The sequence below is a fragment of the Ochotona princeps genome, chromosome 1, assembly GCF_030435755.1.
Source record: "Ochotona princeps isolate mOchPri1 chromosome 1, mOchPri1.hap1, whole genome shotgun sequence".
Classification (NCBI taxonomy): Eukaryota; Metazoa; Chordata; class Mammalia; order Lagomorpha; family Ochotonidae; genus Ochotona; species Ochotona princeps.
Window position 1 is genome coordinate 164,491,098 of NC_080832.1, and position 19,182 is coordinate 164,510,279.

The window sequence follows — 19,182 nt, forward strand, 5'->3', positions numbered from 1 at the left end:
CTTTGACTACTGTGGAAAGCACAGCTAGGAATTTGCTTATACACATATCTATTTGAGATCCTGCATTCAATTCTTTAGAGGCATAAACTCAGATGTGGGATTGTTGGGTTACATAGTGGTGATTCTATTCTTCTTAGTTTTATTTTTTGAGGAATCACCATAGGATTATATGCATCTTTTAAAGGAACTATAAGGGCAGGTGGATGCATTTCAAATTCCTAAAGTTCATAATGAACTTGGGTTTCGTGAAGAATCTGAGGGTTGTGGTTTTGACTCTTCTCATTTATCCAATGATTTAAGAGATTTGGGGGCTGACGTTGGAGAGCAGTGGGCCAAGCCACCACCTGCAATGCCAGCATCACGTACTGGAGGGCCTGTTTGTGCCTATGCTGCTCTGCTTGTGATCTGGTTAAGGAGAGAGAGAGATCCACTGGCTCTCTCCCAAACACTGTAATAGCTAAGGATGATGTTCGGATGTGAGAATTCAATCCTGGTGTCCTGTGCAGGTGTCAGAAGCCCCGTTACCTGAGCTGTCATCACTCAAGACCCTCACAGCGTCTGTATTAGCTGGCAGCTAGAGACAGGAGCTGGAGCCGGGTTCTGAGCCGGGGACTCTGATGTGGAATGTAGGTTTCTCAGTTGTAAGCACTACGCGAGATAACTGTCCCAGAGCTCTGGTTTTTAATGTGAACCACCTTGTTGCTGTTTTTAATGTAATTCTTTTTAAAACAAACATTTATTTGCTTTTTAATTAATAAATTGTTTGAAAGGCAAGGTTTCAGAGAAAGGGAGAATTTTCCATCTACTAGTTAGTTCACTGTCCAAATGCAATAGCCAGGTGGGCCAGACCAAATCCAGGAGCCTGGACCTCCATCCGGATCTCCCATTTGGGTGGCAGATGCTCGGACACTTAGGCCGTCCTCTACTGTTTTCCCAGGCACGTGAGCAGGGGGCTGGATCGGAAGTGGAGCAGCCAGGACTCAGGTTGGCATCCACACGGAATGCTGGCCTTACAAGTGGTTATTAATCTACTGCACCTCAACGCCAGTCCCCAACAGCTAGAAAATTTAGAAAGCAACTTTCAGGTATTACACAGGCCAAGAGAAAGAACATTTGGCAGTTAATGCAGCCCAAGGGTTGTGCCCCCTCCCCAGGGGACCCCAAGGGCACTATTGATGAGCATTCTGTTTGTCCTGGCTGTCAATCAGGAGGGAATGAATGAATGAATGGAAACATGGACCTAAGGATGAGCTCCAGGAAGCTGTTGCTGCTGCTCCTTGTCCCTTGCCTGGGAACATTCAGTTTGTAATATTTTCCAAGGTGAAAAACCTGAATCACAGTTGTTGAGGACTGCTGATTCTTTCCATTCTGGTTTGTCCGCATCTTGGGGGCAGGGAGTGGCACAGAATTAGCAATGACTATTCCTGGGAAACTGTGGAGGCCGAGTTGAAGAAACACGGAGTCAGGAGGGATTAGTACACTTTGTATCTTGGACCAGCAACTCCTGCCTGTTCTCACCATTGCCTGTTATCCCATGTTAGGTTCTTGGGGCCAAGTGATTAGACCCATCCAGTGCCTAAGTCCCGGTTACTACACCATACCTGGGATCCTTGAACATCCTGACTTGCACCATGGTCTTGCCATAGCCTCCTTCTCAGATCTACCCTCCTGAAAAGAACAAATGCCACTGATGGTTCCAACAGATGGCCAAGAGGTGACTGTTTACAGCAGGCTGGATGTAACCTTGGCATGCATATGGGGTGCAAGGGCAAGGTACATGATGGCTTTGGGGTGGGTGAGAGAGGTAAGGCCAACCTCCTTTGGGGATTGTAAATTCAGGTATTTTGAAGGCATAATTTTCATGGAAGAGAAACCATATTTGTTTAACAGTCCATTGGCGCAATTATAGTATTTAGCTGACAAAGCTTTCACCTATTGAGGCATGTTTGTGAATCATTTGTCCCCAAGTCCAGGCCTTACGAATACAAGAGTGCACCTGGGTCACATTTATTTTTGCCTGTAGTTGTTTTGGCAGTGGCTACTGCTGTGTAACTATTGCAGGCAAAGGCAGTGACATGGAACGACCGTTTTCTCACTCGTCTTGCTCAGCAAAGGTTGGGACCACAGCTGAAACGACTCGGTGGTGGGGGTGAGACAAAGCCTGTCGCCAGCTGGAGGCACCCCCACTCACACATCTGAGCATGGGTGCTGGCATCTAAGCTGGAGCGGCAGGTGCAGCGATGGGATACATCCTAGGTTTCCTTAGAGGACGGCAGGTGAAGATGTAAACACTTCATGGACAAAGGGATGGAGTTAGGACTCCCAGGAGCAGGCAGCTGACATGGAGGCATTCTGTGAGCGACAGTCAAGTCCCAGACCTGCCCAGATGCAAGGTGAGCAGACTGTAAAGCCAATGGAAAGAGCTCCAGAGAGAATTTGGGAGCTGTGTTTTTAAAAGCATCCTGGCTCAGTAACAGCTTCTAGGAGTACAGATCACAGCTATGCAGAAAGCTCGTCAGGGTCATACTTGGAGGAAGCTACGTAGAGGGCTTTCCCATATTTAACAAGTTCTGGGAAATAAAATGGGGGTCCACTGGCTACTGAGGGTGTAAGCTCTAGCGTAAATTCTTCTCTCATTCACTTCGCTATAAATAAAGTTCTAGAACGCATGTCACTATCAGTGATAAATTTGGGGAACTGAAAAGTCTTTTCTAAAAATAACAACCATAAAATATGATTTTGATTAATCATGCCAAAATGAAAGTGTATATTTTAAAAAAAAAAATTCTCTAGAAAGGAAATATCATGAAAGTGTTTTGTGGAGAGAGGAGAAAGGCATTGCAAAGGACAAGCTTTGAGTCCAACAAAGAAGGTGACAATTCCTGAGCCCTGCTTCCTGCTAACATGCCCTGAGAGGTGACAGTCATGATTCAAGCAACTGGAGCCCTATAACCCTCATGGGAGACCCTATCGAAGCTGCTGACCCCCTCCCTGCACAGGGTCCTTGGACCCAGGACTACAGGAGGTGAGCGTCCAGCTTCCTCCTGCTGACGCCAATGCTTGTTTGGGTGACCTTTCACCCTGCCTGCGGCATCCCAGGTGCCACTCCAGCCTAGAGCCGTGGGGAGAATTTAGGACTCGAACCAGGGGAGGGCAAAGTTCTCTTCATTGTTTTTGTATCTCTGTATCATATCTCTATTTCCCTATCTCCTATCTCAATCTTTATTCTCGAACTCTCTGCCATTCAAATCAATGAAATATTACCCCCAAAGCATAGGTAACTTAAATGTTGCTCATCATATGAATTCCGACAATAATACTGTAACACAGAACCTTAATTAGTCTCAGAGAAGGAAAGGCCGTCGTGAAGCACAAGGAAAAGACAGAACAGGGAAGGCTGGGGGCAGGGTGGAGGCAACTGGTCTACCCAGATTGGCAGTTACACTTGCCTCCAGTGGAATGGCTCAGGCTTGCTGTTGATTGGTTGGTGGCCGGCCATAGCAGTTGGTGCTTTGTGTATCAACTCCTGTCACAGCGAACACTATTAGGGAAGACTCTTACAAGAAGAAATAATCTTGACCCATTTATCTAACGGTAAGAAAAATGTGACTGGCTGCCTGCCATCTGGCTGGGGCAGTTAAGGAAGGCCCAGCAGTATGGTTAAAAGTAAAATTCGTTGGGGCGGACACTGAAGGTCGAGCCAAGGATTGGGGTACACTGTTGGGCAGGCAGTGTGGGGGAGTGACCCCTTCTAGTGAGGTTGTGGGAAAAGCCTCACTGTGTCACAGGGCTTCTGACATGCTCGGATGAGGAGACGCTGGGAGGACTGGTTTGAGGGTTATGGTTGCAACCCTGCACCTGCGAGCCATCAGAGGTGTATCAGGCAAACCAGCATTTGGACTTGCAGTGTGTGTCAGTAGTTGAATAGAGTTTTTGCATAATTATCTCAACATGGATTGTGTGTTGCCTAAATCTCCCCTTAACGTCTTCTGATCCCAGGGCAGACATTCACCCCCGGCGGTTGATACACCTGCATCCCAGGTGGAAGGACTTGGCTCTGAGTCTTAGCTCCACTTCTCCGTTTAGCTTCCTCCTAAGGAGTGCCCTGGGAGGCAGCAGTGACGGCCTGCAGACTCGGGGCCTGGCCGCTCACTGGGGACGCCCAGGGTTGGGTGCCCCACCCCTACCTTAAGGCTGGCTCAACTCCAGCCGCTGGGCTCTTGTGGGTGTCTGGGAAGAGCCCCTGTTTTTAGAAGCTCTCCAGCTCTCTGTCTCTAGCTGCATCCTCTGGTCCTGTCTCTCTCCTGCCAGGATCATGGTGGATAGCTCTGTCTAACCACCTTCACCCTGGAGTCCCCTCCCCCAATCTCCTCATTTCCTGTTTCTGCTACCCTGATAGGGTGGCTGATCCGGTTGTCTGAGGCAACCCACTGAACACTCACTCATGTGGCTTATTAAATTAATATCCTGTAGGGCAACCATCAACCCCTGGGTGGTGAGCTCTTAGATAACCCACATTCCAGAATAAACTGTCTGGTCACAAGCTTTGGTCCCGGACTCTGCTCTGCCATGGCCAAGGCTGTGCAGAGACAGACAGACCTTCATTTTCAGCTTTCTGAAGCCCCTGTGGGGTACTCTGTCACTAAGTTCTGCCCCCACAGGAGCATGACACGCACACACTGGCAAAAACCTGGCATCTCCTGACCACCTCGGTCCTAAAAGTGAGCTAGTTAAGATGTTCTCTCTCCTGTACTCTGCCAGTGACAGGTGCAAGCCAGTAAGGTGGTAACTGAATGTCACTGGAGAGAGCAGAGAATATAGCGTGAGATGCAGATTTGAGCTTTGTTGTCCACCAGGAGGGCGATGGAGGGCAAGCCTGACAACTCTTACGGCTTTAGTCTCCTCCTCTAAGAGGCTGGTGTTGCGCAGCAGGGGAAGCCAGATGCGTGCACCGTTGGCGACCTGCAAGGGCGCTCTGGTTCAAGTCCCAGCTGCTGCTTCCCATTCGGGTTCCTGCGGATGTGTCTGGGAGAGCAGTGGAGGGTCTCAGTATCCACACGGGAGTCCTGGATGAGGCTCCTGGCTCCTGGCTTCAGCCTGGCTCCGCTCTGGCTGCTGCAGCCGTTTGGGGGGTGGATCAGATGATTCTCTCTTTCTCTCTCTGCCATTCAAATAAACAAGTCTTTAACAAAATATTTTTTTAAAAAAATTGGAGACATTAGCCTCCACCTGCTTTTGCAGAGTTCTTATGGCCATGGAAAGAGACTGCCTGTGGGGACTGTTTGCCCCTGTGAGCAAACAGCTTCTGCCCTCTCCCTCCTGCAAGGCCAGTTCTGGTTGGGGGCCTTAGCCTTTGCCCCAAGGCAGCCCAGGTTTCACTCTCTCTCTCCCACTCCAGTGTAGACCTTGCTTGGCTGAGTCTAAAAGTCGCCTTTCAGATTCTCATTCATCACTGTCCTGCTCGCCAGGCCTGGCCATGCTGAGAGATCTGCACTGAATCCCTTCCTTCCAAGAGGGTCGGGGAAAGCAAGGCAGACAAGCCCTGGAACCTTCCAGAAGGCTCCATGCAGTCTCAAGGAGAGTCGGTGAGCGCTGAAGCCGGAAGCAGGAACTTGAGGCCCCTGGGCCTCCGCAGCCAGCCGCACCCGCAGCTCCTGCAGCCTCTGCTCTCCACAGAGAAGCCACTTGATTGAAGCAACTTTGAGCCAGACGTACTCCCGGCTGACCCAGAGAGATTCCAATTTCAGGAGGCAAAGGAGCTTTGCAAACCACAAGTCACAATAAAAATGTGCATAGTATTATTTAAAATATCTATGACCCACTGAGAAGGTTGGAAAAAAAACTCCCTGAGCATTTAATATCTTCCTTTGGAAAAAAACATAGGTGCTAACATCACGGTACATTAAACAATGGATCCCACATATACAAAGGAAAATAAGCCCTTTTTGTTCAAAGTCATTAATTTGCTTATTTGAGAGGAAGAATGACAGAAAAAGATGACGAGACAGAGAGACAGAGAAAATCTTCCAGCTTTTGACTCAGTCACAGAAGGACCAGGCTGAAGCCAAGGACTGGTCTCCTATGTGGGTCCCGGGCCAAGCACTAGGACTGTCACTGGCTGTCTCCCAGGCACACGAGCAGGGATCCACTGGGGGGCAAACCAGCACTCTGAAAGATGTCCATGTCACAAACAGCAGAGTAACCCACTACACCACAACACAGGCCCTGGAAACATTGGCAAACCTACAAAGCATAAAAGAAAGGACTCAAAGTCGGCTGCTTAAAAACATAAAAGTTGTTGTGTGATCAACCCAATCCACACAAGTCAAAGTATAAATACCAAGGGGTTGGCATTACGATGCCGTAGGCCAAGCTTCCATCTGTGCTGTCGGCAGCCCATATGGGTGCCGGTTCAAGTCCTGCCTGCTCAGCCTCTCATCCTGCTCCCTGTTTATGGCCTGGGAAAGTAGCACTGCTGATCTAAGTCTTTGGAACCCTCCATTCATGTGGGGGACCTGGAAGAAGCTCCTGGCTCCTGGCTGTGAATTAGCTCAGCTCTGGCTGTTGTGGCCACTTGGGGAGTAAACTAGAGGAGGAAGATTCTCTCTCTGTGTGTCTGTCAGCCTCTCTGTAACTCTGATTTGCAAATAAAAATAAGTTTTTTTAAATGTAAATAGCAGGGTCTGGCATGGTAGGTAGCTTAGTGGTCAAAGTCCTTGCCTTGCACGCACCAGGATCCCATATGGGCACCAGTTTGTATCCCAGCTGCTCCACTTCCCATCCAGCTCCCTGCTTGTGACCTGGGAAAGCAGTCAAGGATAGCCCAAAGCCTTGGGACCTGCATGTGAGACCTAGAAGAAGCTCCTGGTTCCTGGCTCCTAGCCTTCAGATTGGCTCAGCTCCAGCCGTTGTGGTCACTTGAGTGAGCCAGCAGATGAAAAATCTTGCTTTCTATATCTCTTTCTGTCTGTAAATCTGTCTTTCCAATACAAATAAAAATAAATCTTTAAAAAATGTAAATAACAAACTGGGAAGAAATGTTTGACACTCATATGATAGGCTAGAGATTGTTCATTTCAGCATACATAGAGGTCTTACAAATCAGTAAGAGAGAACCATGAACTCATTAGGAAAATATGTAAAGCATTTGATCATGAAATCCAAAGAGCATGTGAAAAGATGCTAAACTTGAGCTTGAGTCAGTAACTACCAGGTTAGGGAAGCCTACTAATAGTGTAAGAACCAATATATATATAATATAACCTATTTTATATATATATATCATATCATGTATCATTTATATACATAATCACATAATATATAATATAATGTGCTTTATATATAATTCTAGATATAACCATATACATTAGAATGACTATTACAGTTTTTAAAATGAAAGTGAATAAAAACACATTATATTTGTGTTAAAATGTATTGATGTCAATAGAAAGAACCAGTAGGCCTTCAAATGTTACTGTGTTACTATGTTACTATGGCCAGAGGTGTGATGTGTTATTTGAGACTGGACAAAGTGCAGGATGCCCCGTTATAGTTAAGAAGCACATTCAACACACATCACCTGTGTCCCAGCACAGGCCAGGGGGACTGTGCCTTGAAGGGAATGTCAAGGAGACATCGGGGCCACCTCTCCCATCGCTTTCTTCTTCTGTCCTGAGTCCCCTTCACCTGCTGGAGGACAAAAGCCCTGTCTCCACCGAAGACTTGCACTGTATTAAGAATTGGGAATGCAGGTGACAGACCAGGTGCTTACACACCAAGAACACTGCCCGAAGAGCAACGTTTACACGCAAGGGAAACAACCTCACACCTCACCCACAGAGCAAAACCAAAAATGTAAGGCTGTATAAACCTTTCAGGAAAAGCAGTCACAGAACACTTCTGTGACCTCTCAGGTTAGGTGAGGAACGGCTTTATGAAGCACCAAAACTGTGATTCACAGCCAAACAACTAACAAGGGGAAGTTTCATGAAGAAGTTTCAGTGTTATTTTTTTCCTCTGCAGAAGAGAATGAAGAGAAGTTAAGCTGTAACAGCGATGACAAACCACACAGCTGATGCGAGACATACTCACAGCTTGATAACAGCTAAGCAGTCCAGTTAAGAATGGGCCAAAGACTGGAACAGCTGCTTTGCTAAGGAAGCGCGTCAGCCCAGGAAAAAACGCTCCGCATCATTGGCACCTTGGTGGAGTGCAAGACATGTGTGTGAACGTGAACAGCCGCTCCACTAACAAAGCTGGGCAACAACCCTTCTATAGGCGAATGAACCCAATGTGGAGGGACAGAGCTCAATGGAGAAGACGCACCCCCCTGTTAGGTGGCACCACGAAGAGCCTACCCTGAGTGATGTTAACTCCAATGGAAGCAGGTGTGGTAGAGCCGCCACTTGGGAAGCCCCAGCCCATACCCTGGAGAGCATGGTTGAGTCCCAGCTCCTCTGATTTTGATCCATCTCCTGATAGTGGGCTTGGCAAAGCTGTATGAGATGCCCAATGGACTTGGGCCCACTTGGGAGACCTGGGCAGAATTTCTGGCTTCTAGCTTGGGCTTGGTCCAGCCAACAGCAATGAGAGTAAGCCAGAAGATGACAGATATTTCTCTGTCACTGTGCCTTTCAAATCTATAGCTAAAGGAAAGAAGGAACCATTGATCAAGACACTGGACAGGTGTTGGCCAGGCAGAAACTGGCTGAGTGTGTCACGAATACATGGTGACACAATGACAAAGGATGGCATTGGGGCTGGGGTTACCGGTCACAGCACGTGAAGGCCACAGGGTCCTCCAGGACAGCACCTGTTTCTAAGGAGCACCTGCTTCCACCCCCAGTGCTAAGCCCCATGAGTGTTGCACCTTGTTCTACTGCCCCAGACCAGGTAATCAGGAAACCGGTCACACAATGCAGTGAGGACTCAGTCACCTGGACTTCCCACTCCACATGACCGTCTTCCTGTGCCTCTGAAAACCCACATGGGAGATGAGCACAACAGAGACTTTGCCAAAAAATGACCACATGTAAGGCATTTGTCAACACTTACGTAAGCATACACCTCAAGAGAGAACTAAACAACGTGGAGGCCAAAGATCATCTCTTTATCTGTCTGGCCTCAGATGATGGGGCAGGGAGGGACTAGGAGCACACCAACACACATCCGGAAGCTGTCTCTTGCCTTGTGACTCATTGTGGTGCTCCATTCTGCAGAGAGATGGAAGTGCAGCGGGGGCGGGGTGGTTAGCATGCCCCCATGGGGAGCCTTGGCATCCGCTGTCCAGCTGATAACATTACGCAACTCCCTGACCATCACGATACACAGTATCCCTTGTGTATACAGCTGTTTAAAGAATAAACCCTCCTGGGGCCAGTCATGCCAACCATAGACACCAGTAACCACAAGGGATGCCAACCACACTTTCCTAGGGCTGGCAGATACCCCCCTGTGGAGTCACACAGCTCTGGGATAATCATTAACTCATTTGGTTTTCCAGGAAGCTTGGTGGATAAGTGGTTTTTGCAGCCAAAGCTCTGGAGTTCCCCAGGGAAGGTAACCACAAGGTGGATATCTGGGAGTGGGGAGGAAGGGCTTGGGCTGGTCCAAGGGGGTTTCCCTCTGAAATGGCTGAAGGTCAGGGGTACAAGTGGGGATGGAGTCCAAGAGCTCACTGCATCCCTGCTGATCATCAAAGATGCCATAACCAGACTGAAGAGCATTCACGGCTCCCCGAGACGTCTTGGTTTGCCAGGAACTGAGTGTGCGGACTGGCCTCCGTTCTAGGGGTCCCTTAGAGTGCTGAGTCCTTCACCGACGCGCCGAAAGTTGACGTGTGCCAGTTTCACACATTGTAAAAATTTGTTATCTCAGGACTTGATTTTCTGAATTTATGAGGCTGCTGTCTCGGGGTGTTCTCTTCCTCTCCCTCTGTCTGTCTTTGGATCCTACAATGAGCAGCCTAGAGAGTAGCTTTCTAGGGTGGGTGGCTTGCTGTCCACCCTGTTGTTCACAGGCACGGCAGTGGACAGAGCTCAGCCATCCTACCTCACACTAGAGTGGAATTGGTGGTGGGTTTCCCAGGCCCTGAGGAGGCAGCAGCTTCACCAGGCCTTGCTCTGACATGGAGCAGTCCTGTGGCGACACATCCTCTGCACTTTGCAATAAAAAGAGAGTATCTGGGAGCTTGCGACAGGGTCTTGTCACAGTGCCAACTGGGTGTTCCTACATCCCCTCCTCTCTGCTTTGGGTAAGAGTGTGAGGGCACACAGTTCTAAATGGGTCAGAACCTTTTTCTCGGTAGGCAGCAGCCCCACAGTGTATTCCACCTCCTCCTGTAGGAGGACATTGTGACCCTAGAAGGTCAGTGAGCACAGGATTAGTTGATTGGACAATACTTGTATGATAGCAACCGAATGGATACTTTTGGTATAACTGATTGGACATCACTTGTATGAGAACAGTTGAGTGGACAGCATGTGAATGAGAACACTTGGTAGAATATACAAAACAAAAGGAGTTCCAAACAAGAGTGTAGAAACAGTTAATGGGTTTTGTTGATAAGCTCAATACCTCCTCCCTTATCCCATATAAAGTCTGATGCCCCTAATAAACTTCGGCTTTGACCATCAGTCAGAGTCCACGCGTGTTATTATCAGCTCCGTGCACCAAGTCCATTGCTGCGGGACAGCGACAAGTGGCGCCCGAACAGGGACTTGAAAGACGAGAAAGTGCAGTGGAGACCCCCACAGAAAGTGGTGAGTGGGACAGTGGGCCAGAACCAGTGTAGGGCACAGTCTTTTATCTCTCTTATGCAGAATTTTTTAGTGAAAAGTGGAGCGAAGGTAACTAGGCAGCAATTGCGTTCTTATTTAGAGCTTATTGGCTAATATAATCCTTGGTCTCCAGATGAATGGACACTAGAAACTGAATTTGAGAATTTTACGCAGAAAAATGATAAAAAGGCCGGAAGGATAGAAGATATTTAAGTTAGTTTTTGGATTAAATGGGCTTTAATTAGAGCTGTTATAATTTTAGAAGGGGAATCTGCAAGAAACTCCTCTAAGAGGAGACACTCCCCCAAACATAGCTAAAAAAGAAATTTTTCATAGTACGGACAAGGAAGAAAGAGAAAGGGAACTCTTAAGAGGTCCACCTAACAGGAAAGGACGCCGTAATATGGCTAAAAAGAAATGCGTCATAGTACAGATGAGGAGGATGGCAAGGAGGAGCCCGTGAGAGATTTCCCTAATGGGAGACGCCACCGTAACGTGGCTAGGAAAGAAATGGCTTCTACTACAGATGAAGATGAGAAAGAACGTGTGAGAGACCCTCCCACGAGGAGATGCCACTGTAATGCAGCTAAAAGAGAAAGGCCTTATACTACGGATGTGGAAATTAGGAAAAGAAAACTTGGAAGATGTTACCATAATGTGACTGAAAATGAAATCAGAACTAAGAAAAAGAAAATTTTCAGTGTTAAACCACAGGATTTCTCTAGTGAGGTAAATGAGGCTGGGATAAAGCAACAGTTAAATATCAGCCCATGCCGTCTTGCTCTTAAATCTGATCAAAGACATTTCCAAATGTCTGATGTTCCCCGGAGACCTCATGAATTCCGATTGCTTTTTCCAATCATACTTAGTCATGAAAATAATCAACCTACCTATGAAAGCCTAGATGTTAATGCTGTCATAGCTTTTAAAAAAGGCTTGCGTGTCCTATGGACCTACTTCTTCTTATGTGTGGGAATATTTAAATGGCTGGAGCCAGGGAGCAAACTGGATTCTTTATGATTTTGAAGTAATAGCAAAAATAGAGCTTTCTCCTTCTCAATATTTCCAATGGAAAATGTGGAGAAGTGATATGGCTAAGGAAAAACTGTGATCCTTAGGCGCATCAGGTCGGCAACTCCCTGGAGGGGGGCAATTGACTTATGATATGTTGGTTGGAGATGGACAGTGGGTTACTACAGAGCAACAGATACAGCTACCGCAAGCTGCGCTCATTCATGTATGAGACGTAGCATTGTGGGCATGGGAGAAAATTGAAACTGGGTCTGAATTTGCAGGCAGTTATACAAAAGGTATCCATTTGGTTGTTAGCATGCAAATATTATCCAATCAACTGTAATCCTGTGCTCGCTGACCTTCTAGGGTCACAATGTCCTCCTACAGCCTGCACCCCACTTCCTGCCGCATTCCCTCGAGCTGCCGGTGATCATGCTACAAGCTATGTGTCAAGAGAGGGTCGGGGCCTTCTCTCATCTCTGCCCTTGACCCCACAGGGACCCCAGAATCCTGCTGACTGGCTTCCAGCCTACAGTCATCCAGGCCTAGGCAGAACTTCACGATGATTTTATTTTTGAGAAAATCATAAGGACATAGACGTATATGGAGGAGCAGCTCTTCAAAAATTCACAGAAAATGTACATTATGAAAAAATGATGGCTGTACCATCATGTGTGCTTTCAATTCCATTTTTCTGTGAATTTTTACAGTATCCTTGTACTGGACCCAGCACAGTAGCCTAGTTGCTAAAGTCCTTACCTTTTATGTGCCAAGATCCCATTTGGGCACCACTTTGTGTCCTGGCTGCTCCACTTCCCCTCTAGTTCCCAGCTCGTGGCCTGGGAAAGCAGCAGAGGATGGCTGAGAGCCTTGGGACCCTGCACTCATGTTGGAGACCCGGAAAGAAGCTCCTGGCTCCAGATCAGCTGCGGCCATCGCAGGCACTTGGGGAGTGAGCCAGCAGAAGAAATCTTTCTCGGTTTCTCCTTCTCTCCATAAATCTGACTTTCCAATAAAAATAAGTAAATCTTATAAAAAGTAGCAAGTATCCCTGTAGTGTTAAATATGCCATAGATTTCTCACCTTTTATCAAGTTCAAGAAGTTCCTTTCCATTCCTTGATTGCTATTTTCATGATAGCTTTTGAGTTGCATCTGTGAGCATATTAACATGGCAAATTTCACCCACAGATATGCCGGGCTGAATTTCTTTTGAATGAAAGCATTGGCCAGTCAATGTGTACATATTCATGAGCTGCTGAATTCAGTTGGATCATGCTTTTACAAATGAATCTAATCTAATATTATATATACTATTATATATCTAATATAGTTGCTCTTTTTTTGCAGCTGGCCAGGCTTGCTGGTTTATCACAGAGAAAGCCATAACCTTTTTTGAAAATTCATTATTCCAAAGCTACAACAATAACACCCCACTCGGGGTGCACACGCGGGTGGCAAGGGTCCAAGAAGCTGGGCCATCTTCAACTGTTTGTCCTAGTGCATTAGCAGGAAGCTGGATGAGTCAATGGAGCAGATGGGATCAGAAATGATGCTCCGATAGGGATGTCAGAGCCATAGGTCATGGCTTAACTTGCTGCACCACAACTTGGGCCCCAAGGGGGAAAAGACCTTCATCCACCAAGAGACAGTAGACAAAAGTCTAAAACTGATTGGTTGCAAAATAGTCATACAATATTAATGAGGGGATCCATGAAGTGGCATAGTGGGTAAAATTGGCACCTGCAAGCGCCGGCATACCATAGGGGTATCAGTTCATGTCCTGGCTGTTCTACCACCCATCCAGCTCCCTTCTGATGGTCTCGGAAAGCAGTCGAGGGTGGCACTACACCTTGGACCCCTGCCACCTCTGTGTGAGACCTGGAGAATGCTCCCAGCTCCTGGCCTAGCCCTGGCCGTTGTCGCCGTTTGGAGCGTAAACAGCAGATCGAAGATCTCTCCCTCTCTCCCTCTTTCTTTCTAATTCACATAATTATTTTAAAAAATGAGTCAGTGAAAACTCAGCAGGTACATAACAGAAGTCGCATCTGGAAATACGGAAAGCCGCTGTCTGCGACGGGACAGAGCCGTCGGGACTGCCTGCTCCTGTTCGGCTTGTTTAAATCATCTTTCTAGCATTTTTTTCCCAACCAAGGATGTAAATTCATTTCTCATCTTTTTTAGGACACTTCTTGAACATGTCCCAATTGAATTTTTAAAAATTAAAGAAAAACTCAAGTCTCACCAAACTCTAAAAGACGCCAATGGCACGGAACCCTTTTGCAAATCTGTGACGTGTTCATCGGGTTTCTCCTCTCTATTTGGTCTGGAACCTGTCTCTTTCCCCGCCTCTCTGGGTGAGGCTCCACAGAGAACTTACTAGGCTTCATCCAGGAGTTACTAGTTATTTGTCCAACTTTGCTCAATCAGCTGACTTTTTTTTCGCTTCCTGGTTAATGAACCCATTCCCACGAGGCATCCCAGCAATTCTCACACTGGGAGACGCTGCTAGCCACATGTTAGTTCCATGTTATCATTCACCTTTAAACACCCTATTACACTTGTAATTGAGTGGCAGCACACTGTAGGGGCCGTGCAGTAGCTGTGCTGTGGCGTCTGGCTGACGTGAGGTCCTGTGGCTTTGCTCCAGGTGAAGAACCAGTGACAGAGCTGAGTGAGGACAGTCCCAGTCCACACCGACAGGGTAGAGGCAGGCCCTCTGGGACAACTGCTCTGCCCGCAGCCCGTTCATTTCCAGGCTGACTCCAGGCAGGACAGTATTTGGACATGTGTCACTCGTGCCACTCGTGGAGGAGGAGGAATCTTGTCAAGGCAGAGTTCTGAGCTGGGAGGTAATTTGAAAACTTGACCAGGACAAAGAAGTCTTCTTTGGGGGTTTGGTTACATTGCTTCAGTTGGAAACCGTGTCTGTTTTGATGTTTCCTGTTAACGCAAGTTACAGGGAGCTGTTTTTTCTGAACTCCTCCTGTTTGTCTAACTTTATGGCGAAGCTTGGAGGATGTAGCACTTTTCCCCCTCAACTAAAACGTGTGATTGGAGTTCTATCGGTAGCAGGAGCAGAGAGCGGACCCCAGAGAGCCCTGAAGAGCCCCACCGCCGCCGGCCTTGTTACCATCACAGACCTGGAGGAGCCGCAGCTGCTGCAGTGCCCTCAGCGCTGCAGACACCAAGCCTGGCACCACTGGCAGCGGCGCAGGGAGTCATGGGCAGGCTCACCTCGTGGACAAGAAGGTCATCGCAACGAAAGTTTTGGGAACAGTAAAATGGTTCAATGTAAGGAATGGATTCGGCTTCATCAACAGGAATGACACCAAGGAAGACGTGTTTGTGCCCCAGACTGCCATAAAGAAAAATGACTCCAGGAAGTACCTTCGCAGTGCAGGAGATGGAGAGACTGTGGAGTCTGATGTTGTTGAAGGAGAAAAGGGTGCGGAGGCAGCAAACTTTACAGGCCCTGGTGGCGTTCCAGTACACGGCAGTAAATATGCAGCAGACCAGAACCATTATAGAGCTACCCTCGCCGCAGGGGTCCTCCACGCAATTACCAGCGGAATTACCAGCATAGTGAGAGTGGGGGATCGGAGAGTGCTCCCGAAGGCCAGGCCCAACAACGTGGCCCTACCGCAGGCGAAGGTTCCCACCTGACTGCCTGCGGAGACCCTATGGGCGTCGGCCACTGTATTCCAACCCTCCTGTGCCCAAAGTGATGGAAGGTGCTGACAACCAGGGTGCAGGAGAACAAGGCAGACCCGTGAGAAAGAACATGTGTGCGCTTATAGAGCACGATTCCGCCGAGGTCCTGCTCGCCAAAGACAGCCTGGAGAGGGCGGCAATGAAGAGGGTAAGGAAAATCAAGGAGATCCAGGGGCAGCAGCCGACGCAACTTCAATTACCGACGCAGACGCCCAGATAACCCTAAACCACAAGATGGCAAAGAGACAAAAACAGCCGACCCGCCAGCTGAGAATTCGTCCGCTCCCGAGGCTGAGCAGGGCGGGCTGAGTGAAAAATGCAGGCTTAGCATCTTCACCATCATCTGGTTTAGTCATCCAACAAGAAGAAATGAATATGAAATTCCAGCAATAAGAAATGAACTAAAGATTGGAGCTGAAGACCTTAAGTGATTGCTTTCTGCCCGTTGACCAGCTAACTAGAACTATCTGCATTATATATGCAGCATGGGGTTTTTATTATTTTTACCTAAAGATGTCTCTTTTTGGTAATGACAAACATGTTTTTTTAAAAAGCCTGGTTGTTTCATATCTGGTCAAGTTGAGATTTTTAAGAACTTCATTTTTAATTTGTCGTAAAAGTTTACAACTTGATTTTTTCCAAAAAAAAAAAAAAAGTCAACAAACTGCAAGCACCTGTTAATAAAGGTCTTAAATAATTTAGAAAATGAAACGTGATTGGATCGGTAGCTTTGGTTTCATTGGAAAGTGACAAGACTCCCTGCCCCGCGTCAGCACTGTTATTGCTGATGACAATAATGAGAGTCCACAGCCATTCCTGCCTGCGTGGCGGAGTATTTCTCATTGAGAATTGAGCCTGCAAGAGGAGATGACCACTTGGAGACTGGGCGGTGGTTGTTGTAACTCCAGATGAAGTGTTCAGGGAAAACCTTGTCATTCCAGGGCTGGCTGGGGGTTACGCACACAGCACGTGCAGGATAACGGGAGGAGGGGCTGGGGAAGCACAGAGACCACATCGATTTGCGAGTTCTGATCAGCTTGGAGATGGGACAATTGTGTCAGATGCATCCAGATTCCAGTTGGTTGGATGGAGGTGGGGTTGGCTGGATTATCTAACTGAACACAGTAGGGCATCCGTCATTCTGACCTCTCTTATGATGACAGCATAGGGCACAGGGCGTTTGGCCTGAGACCATGGGAGCAAACTGACCCTGAGGGCCACGCACGGCGGAGGCCAGCACTTCTGGGGAGATTTCATGCAAAGGCCAGTTCTGCATTCCAGTTCCCAGTGGCTGCTTCCTGGTGCGGGACTCCAGGGAGTGTGTGCGGACACAGGCCATGGCCGGGGGGCGGTCGGGTCCCATGAGAGTCCTTGCAGGACAAAGGATCCTCACTGATCCCCCAGGAGAAACAATCAAAAGAGTTTTCACGGCAGGCAACGCAGGAAAGAGCCACAAGGGTGACAATAGCGGGAGGATGTGCCAAGAGTAGGAGAGGGAAAAGGCGGCTAGCTTCCTGATTAGGAGCAAGTGCTGGGCTGGGGAAGAAGAAGGACTTTGCTGCAACTGATGGCTCCTACAAGGCATTTCTGGCATGAACCCCTTGGTGGGCCCGTCCTGATAGCTCCCTCCTCAGCCTGTACGGACCATGAGGTTTGATGATCTGACCAAGGGGCCTCTTGTCCAGGCACCGCCGCATCACAGTCTTGTGAGGAGGCACGGAGTCTCACAGCTTTTTTCCTTCCTTGCTACAGGATCCATGGATTAACCCCGGACGCCCAGGGTCGCGCACAGGGAGCAGGAGGCAGCCAAGGCACAGCCATGGCGCAGTACAAGGGCACCATGCGAGAGGCGGGTCGCGCCATGCATCTGATCAAGAAGCGCGAGAAGCAGAAGGCGCAGATGCAGGTGCTAAAGCAGCGCATCGCCGAGGAGACCATCCTCAAGTCGAAGGTGGACAAGAAGTTCTCGGCCCACTACGACGCGGTGGAGGCCGAGCTCAGGTCGAGTACCGTGGGCCTGGTGACGCTCAACGACATGAAGGCCAGGCAGGAGGCCCTGCTGAGGGAGCGCGAGGTGCAGCTGGCCCGCAGGGAGCAGCTGGAGGAGCGCAGGCAGCAGCTAGAGCTGCAGCGGGAGAAGGAGCGCAAGCGCGCACGCCAGCGCCAGATCCGGGGCCTATCCTTCTCCTTCAACGACATCGAGGATGGCGATGGTGGCGATGGTGGCGCCGAGGGCTCCGAGAACCAAGCGGGAGCCGGAGCAGGCGCGCTCCTCCCGGCCAAGAAGAACCTGGGCAAAAACCCGGACGTGGACACGAGCTTCCTGCCGGACCGCGAGCGTGAGGAGGCTGAGAACCGGCTGCGAGACGAACTGCGCAGAGAGTGGGAGGCGCAGCGCGAGAAGGTCAAGGGCGAGGAGATGGAGATCACCTTCAGCTACTGGGATGGCTCGGGCCACCGGCGCACGGCCCGCATGCGCAAAGGCAGCACGGTGCAGCAGTTCCTGAAGCAGGCACTGCAGGGCCTCCGCAAGGACTTCCGCGAGCTGCGCGCGGCTGGCGTGGAGCAGCTCATGTATGTCAAGGAGGACCTCATCCTGCCGCACTACCACACCTTCTACGACTTCATCGTGAGCAAAGCACGCGGCAAGAGCGGGCCCCTCTTCAACTTCGACGTGCACGATGACGTGCGGCTGCTGAGCGACGCCAGCATGGAGAAGGACGAGTCGCACGCGGGCAAGGTGGTGCTGCGCAGCTGGTACGAGAAGAACAAACACATCTTCCCGGCCAGCCGCTGGGAGCCCTACGACCCCGAGCGCAAGTGGGACAAGTACACCATCCGGTGACTTCCTGGCCTGGTTGCCCCAACGCTGCTACCTGTGCCACTCCCATCCCCTGGCTTGTACTTCCTCCCGCCCACCCTCCTCATCCCTGCTCCCCTAAGTCAAATAAACGTGGGGAGGGCTGGCAGCCTTCCACCTTAGTCCTTGTGTGCCTGAGGCGTGCTTCTCTGCTGTTACTTCTTGCCTGGGCTTTTGGTCCCTCCTCCCAGCAGCATGCTGCTCAGGGCTATAGACAGCGTCCAGGTTACTGACCTTCCTTTTGCTGAAGACTCCAGCGTGGCTCCAGTCCAGCCCTTGGTGCAGGCAACCAGCTGCTTACATGTCATCCTCTGTGTTGATTTTTTGCCTTCTTGAAATACTGCGCTTAAGTACTGTCTTGGAGGCTGGCATTGGGATACAGAACAAGAAGTTGGCACGTCCAGGGTCTGGGGTTGAGTCCAGCCTCTGTTCGTAGACCAGCTGCCCACTAATGTGCCTAGGAGGCAGGAGATGACCGTCCTGGAACTCAGCCTCCTGTCCCTTGCGTGGGGGTCCAGGTGGAGCTCCTAGCTGCCTGGCCTGGCTTTGACCAGTGCAGGTGTTTGGAGAGCAAACCACAAGTGTAGCTTATCTTCTGACTATACCAATTACAGCTCTCTTTGTTACTCTACCTTTCAAATAAATAAAATACTATCTTGATTATTTGCACTTTATTGCCCCTTGTTTATTAGAAAGTCATTTTTCAAAAGATTTGTTTTTATTTGAAAGGTGGATTTACAAAGAGAGGAGAGACAGATCTTCCATCTGCTGATTCACTGACCAAATGGCTGCAGTGGCTGGAGCTAGGCCAGTCCAAA

General features: G+C 49.1%; 1 protein-coding gene and 1 pseudogene across 1 annotated transcript; both read left to right on the plus strand.

The window, feature by feature from the left end:
* The first annotated feature begins 3,446 nt into the window (after positions 1-3,446).
* FAM50B (family with sequence similarity 50 member B) lies at positions 3,447-18,368 on the plus strand. Its single transcript, XM_004598621.2, has 2 exons — positions 3,447-3,594; positions 17,257-18,368. The coding sequence occupies exon 2, from the start codon at positions 17,324-17,326 to the stop codon at positions 18,347-18,349; it is 1,026 nt and encodes a 341-aa protein (XP_004598678.1). The 5' UTR covers positions 3,447-3,594; positions 17,257-17,323; the 3' UTR covers positions 18,350-18,368.
* On the plus strand, positions 14,793-15,935 carry LOC101524213 (Y-box-binding protein 1-like; annotated as a pseudogene).
* Positions 18,369-19,182: the final 814 nt, after the last annotated feature.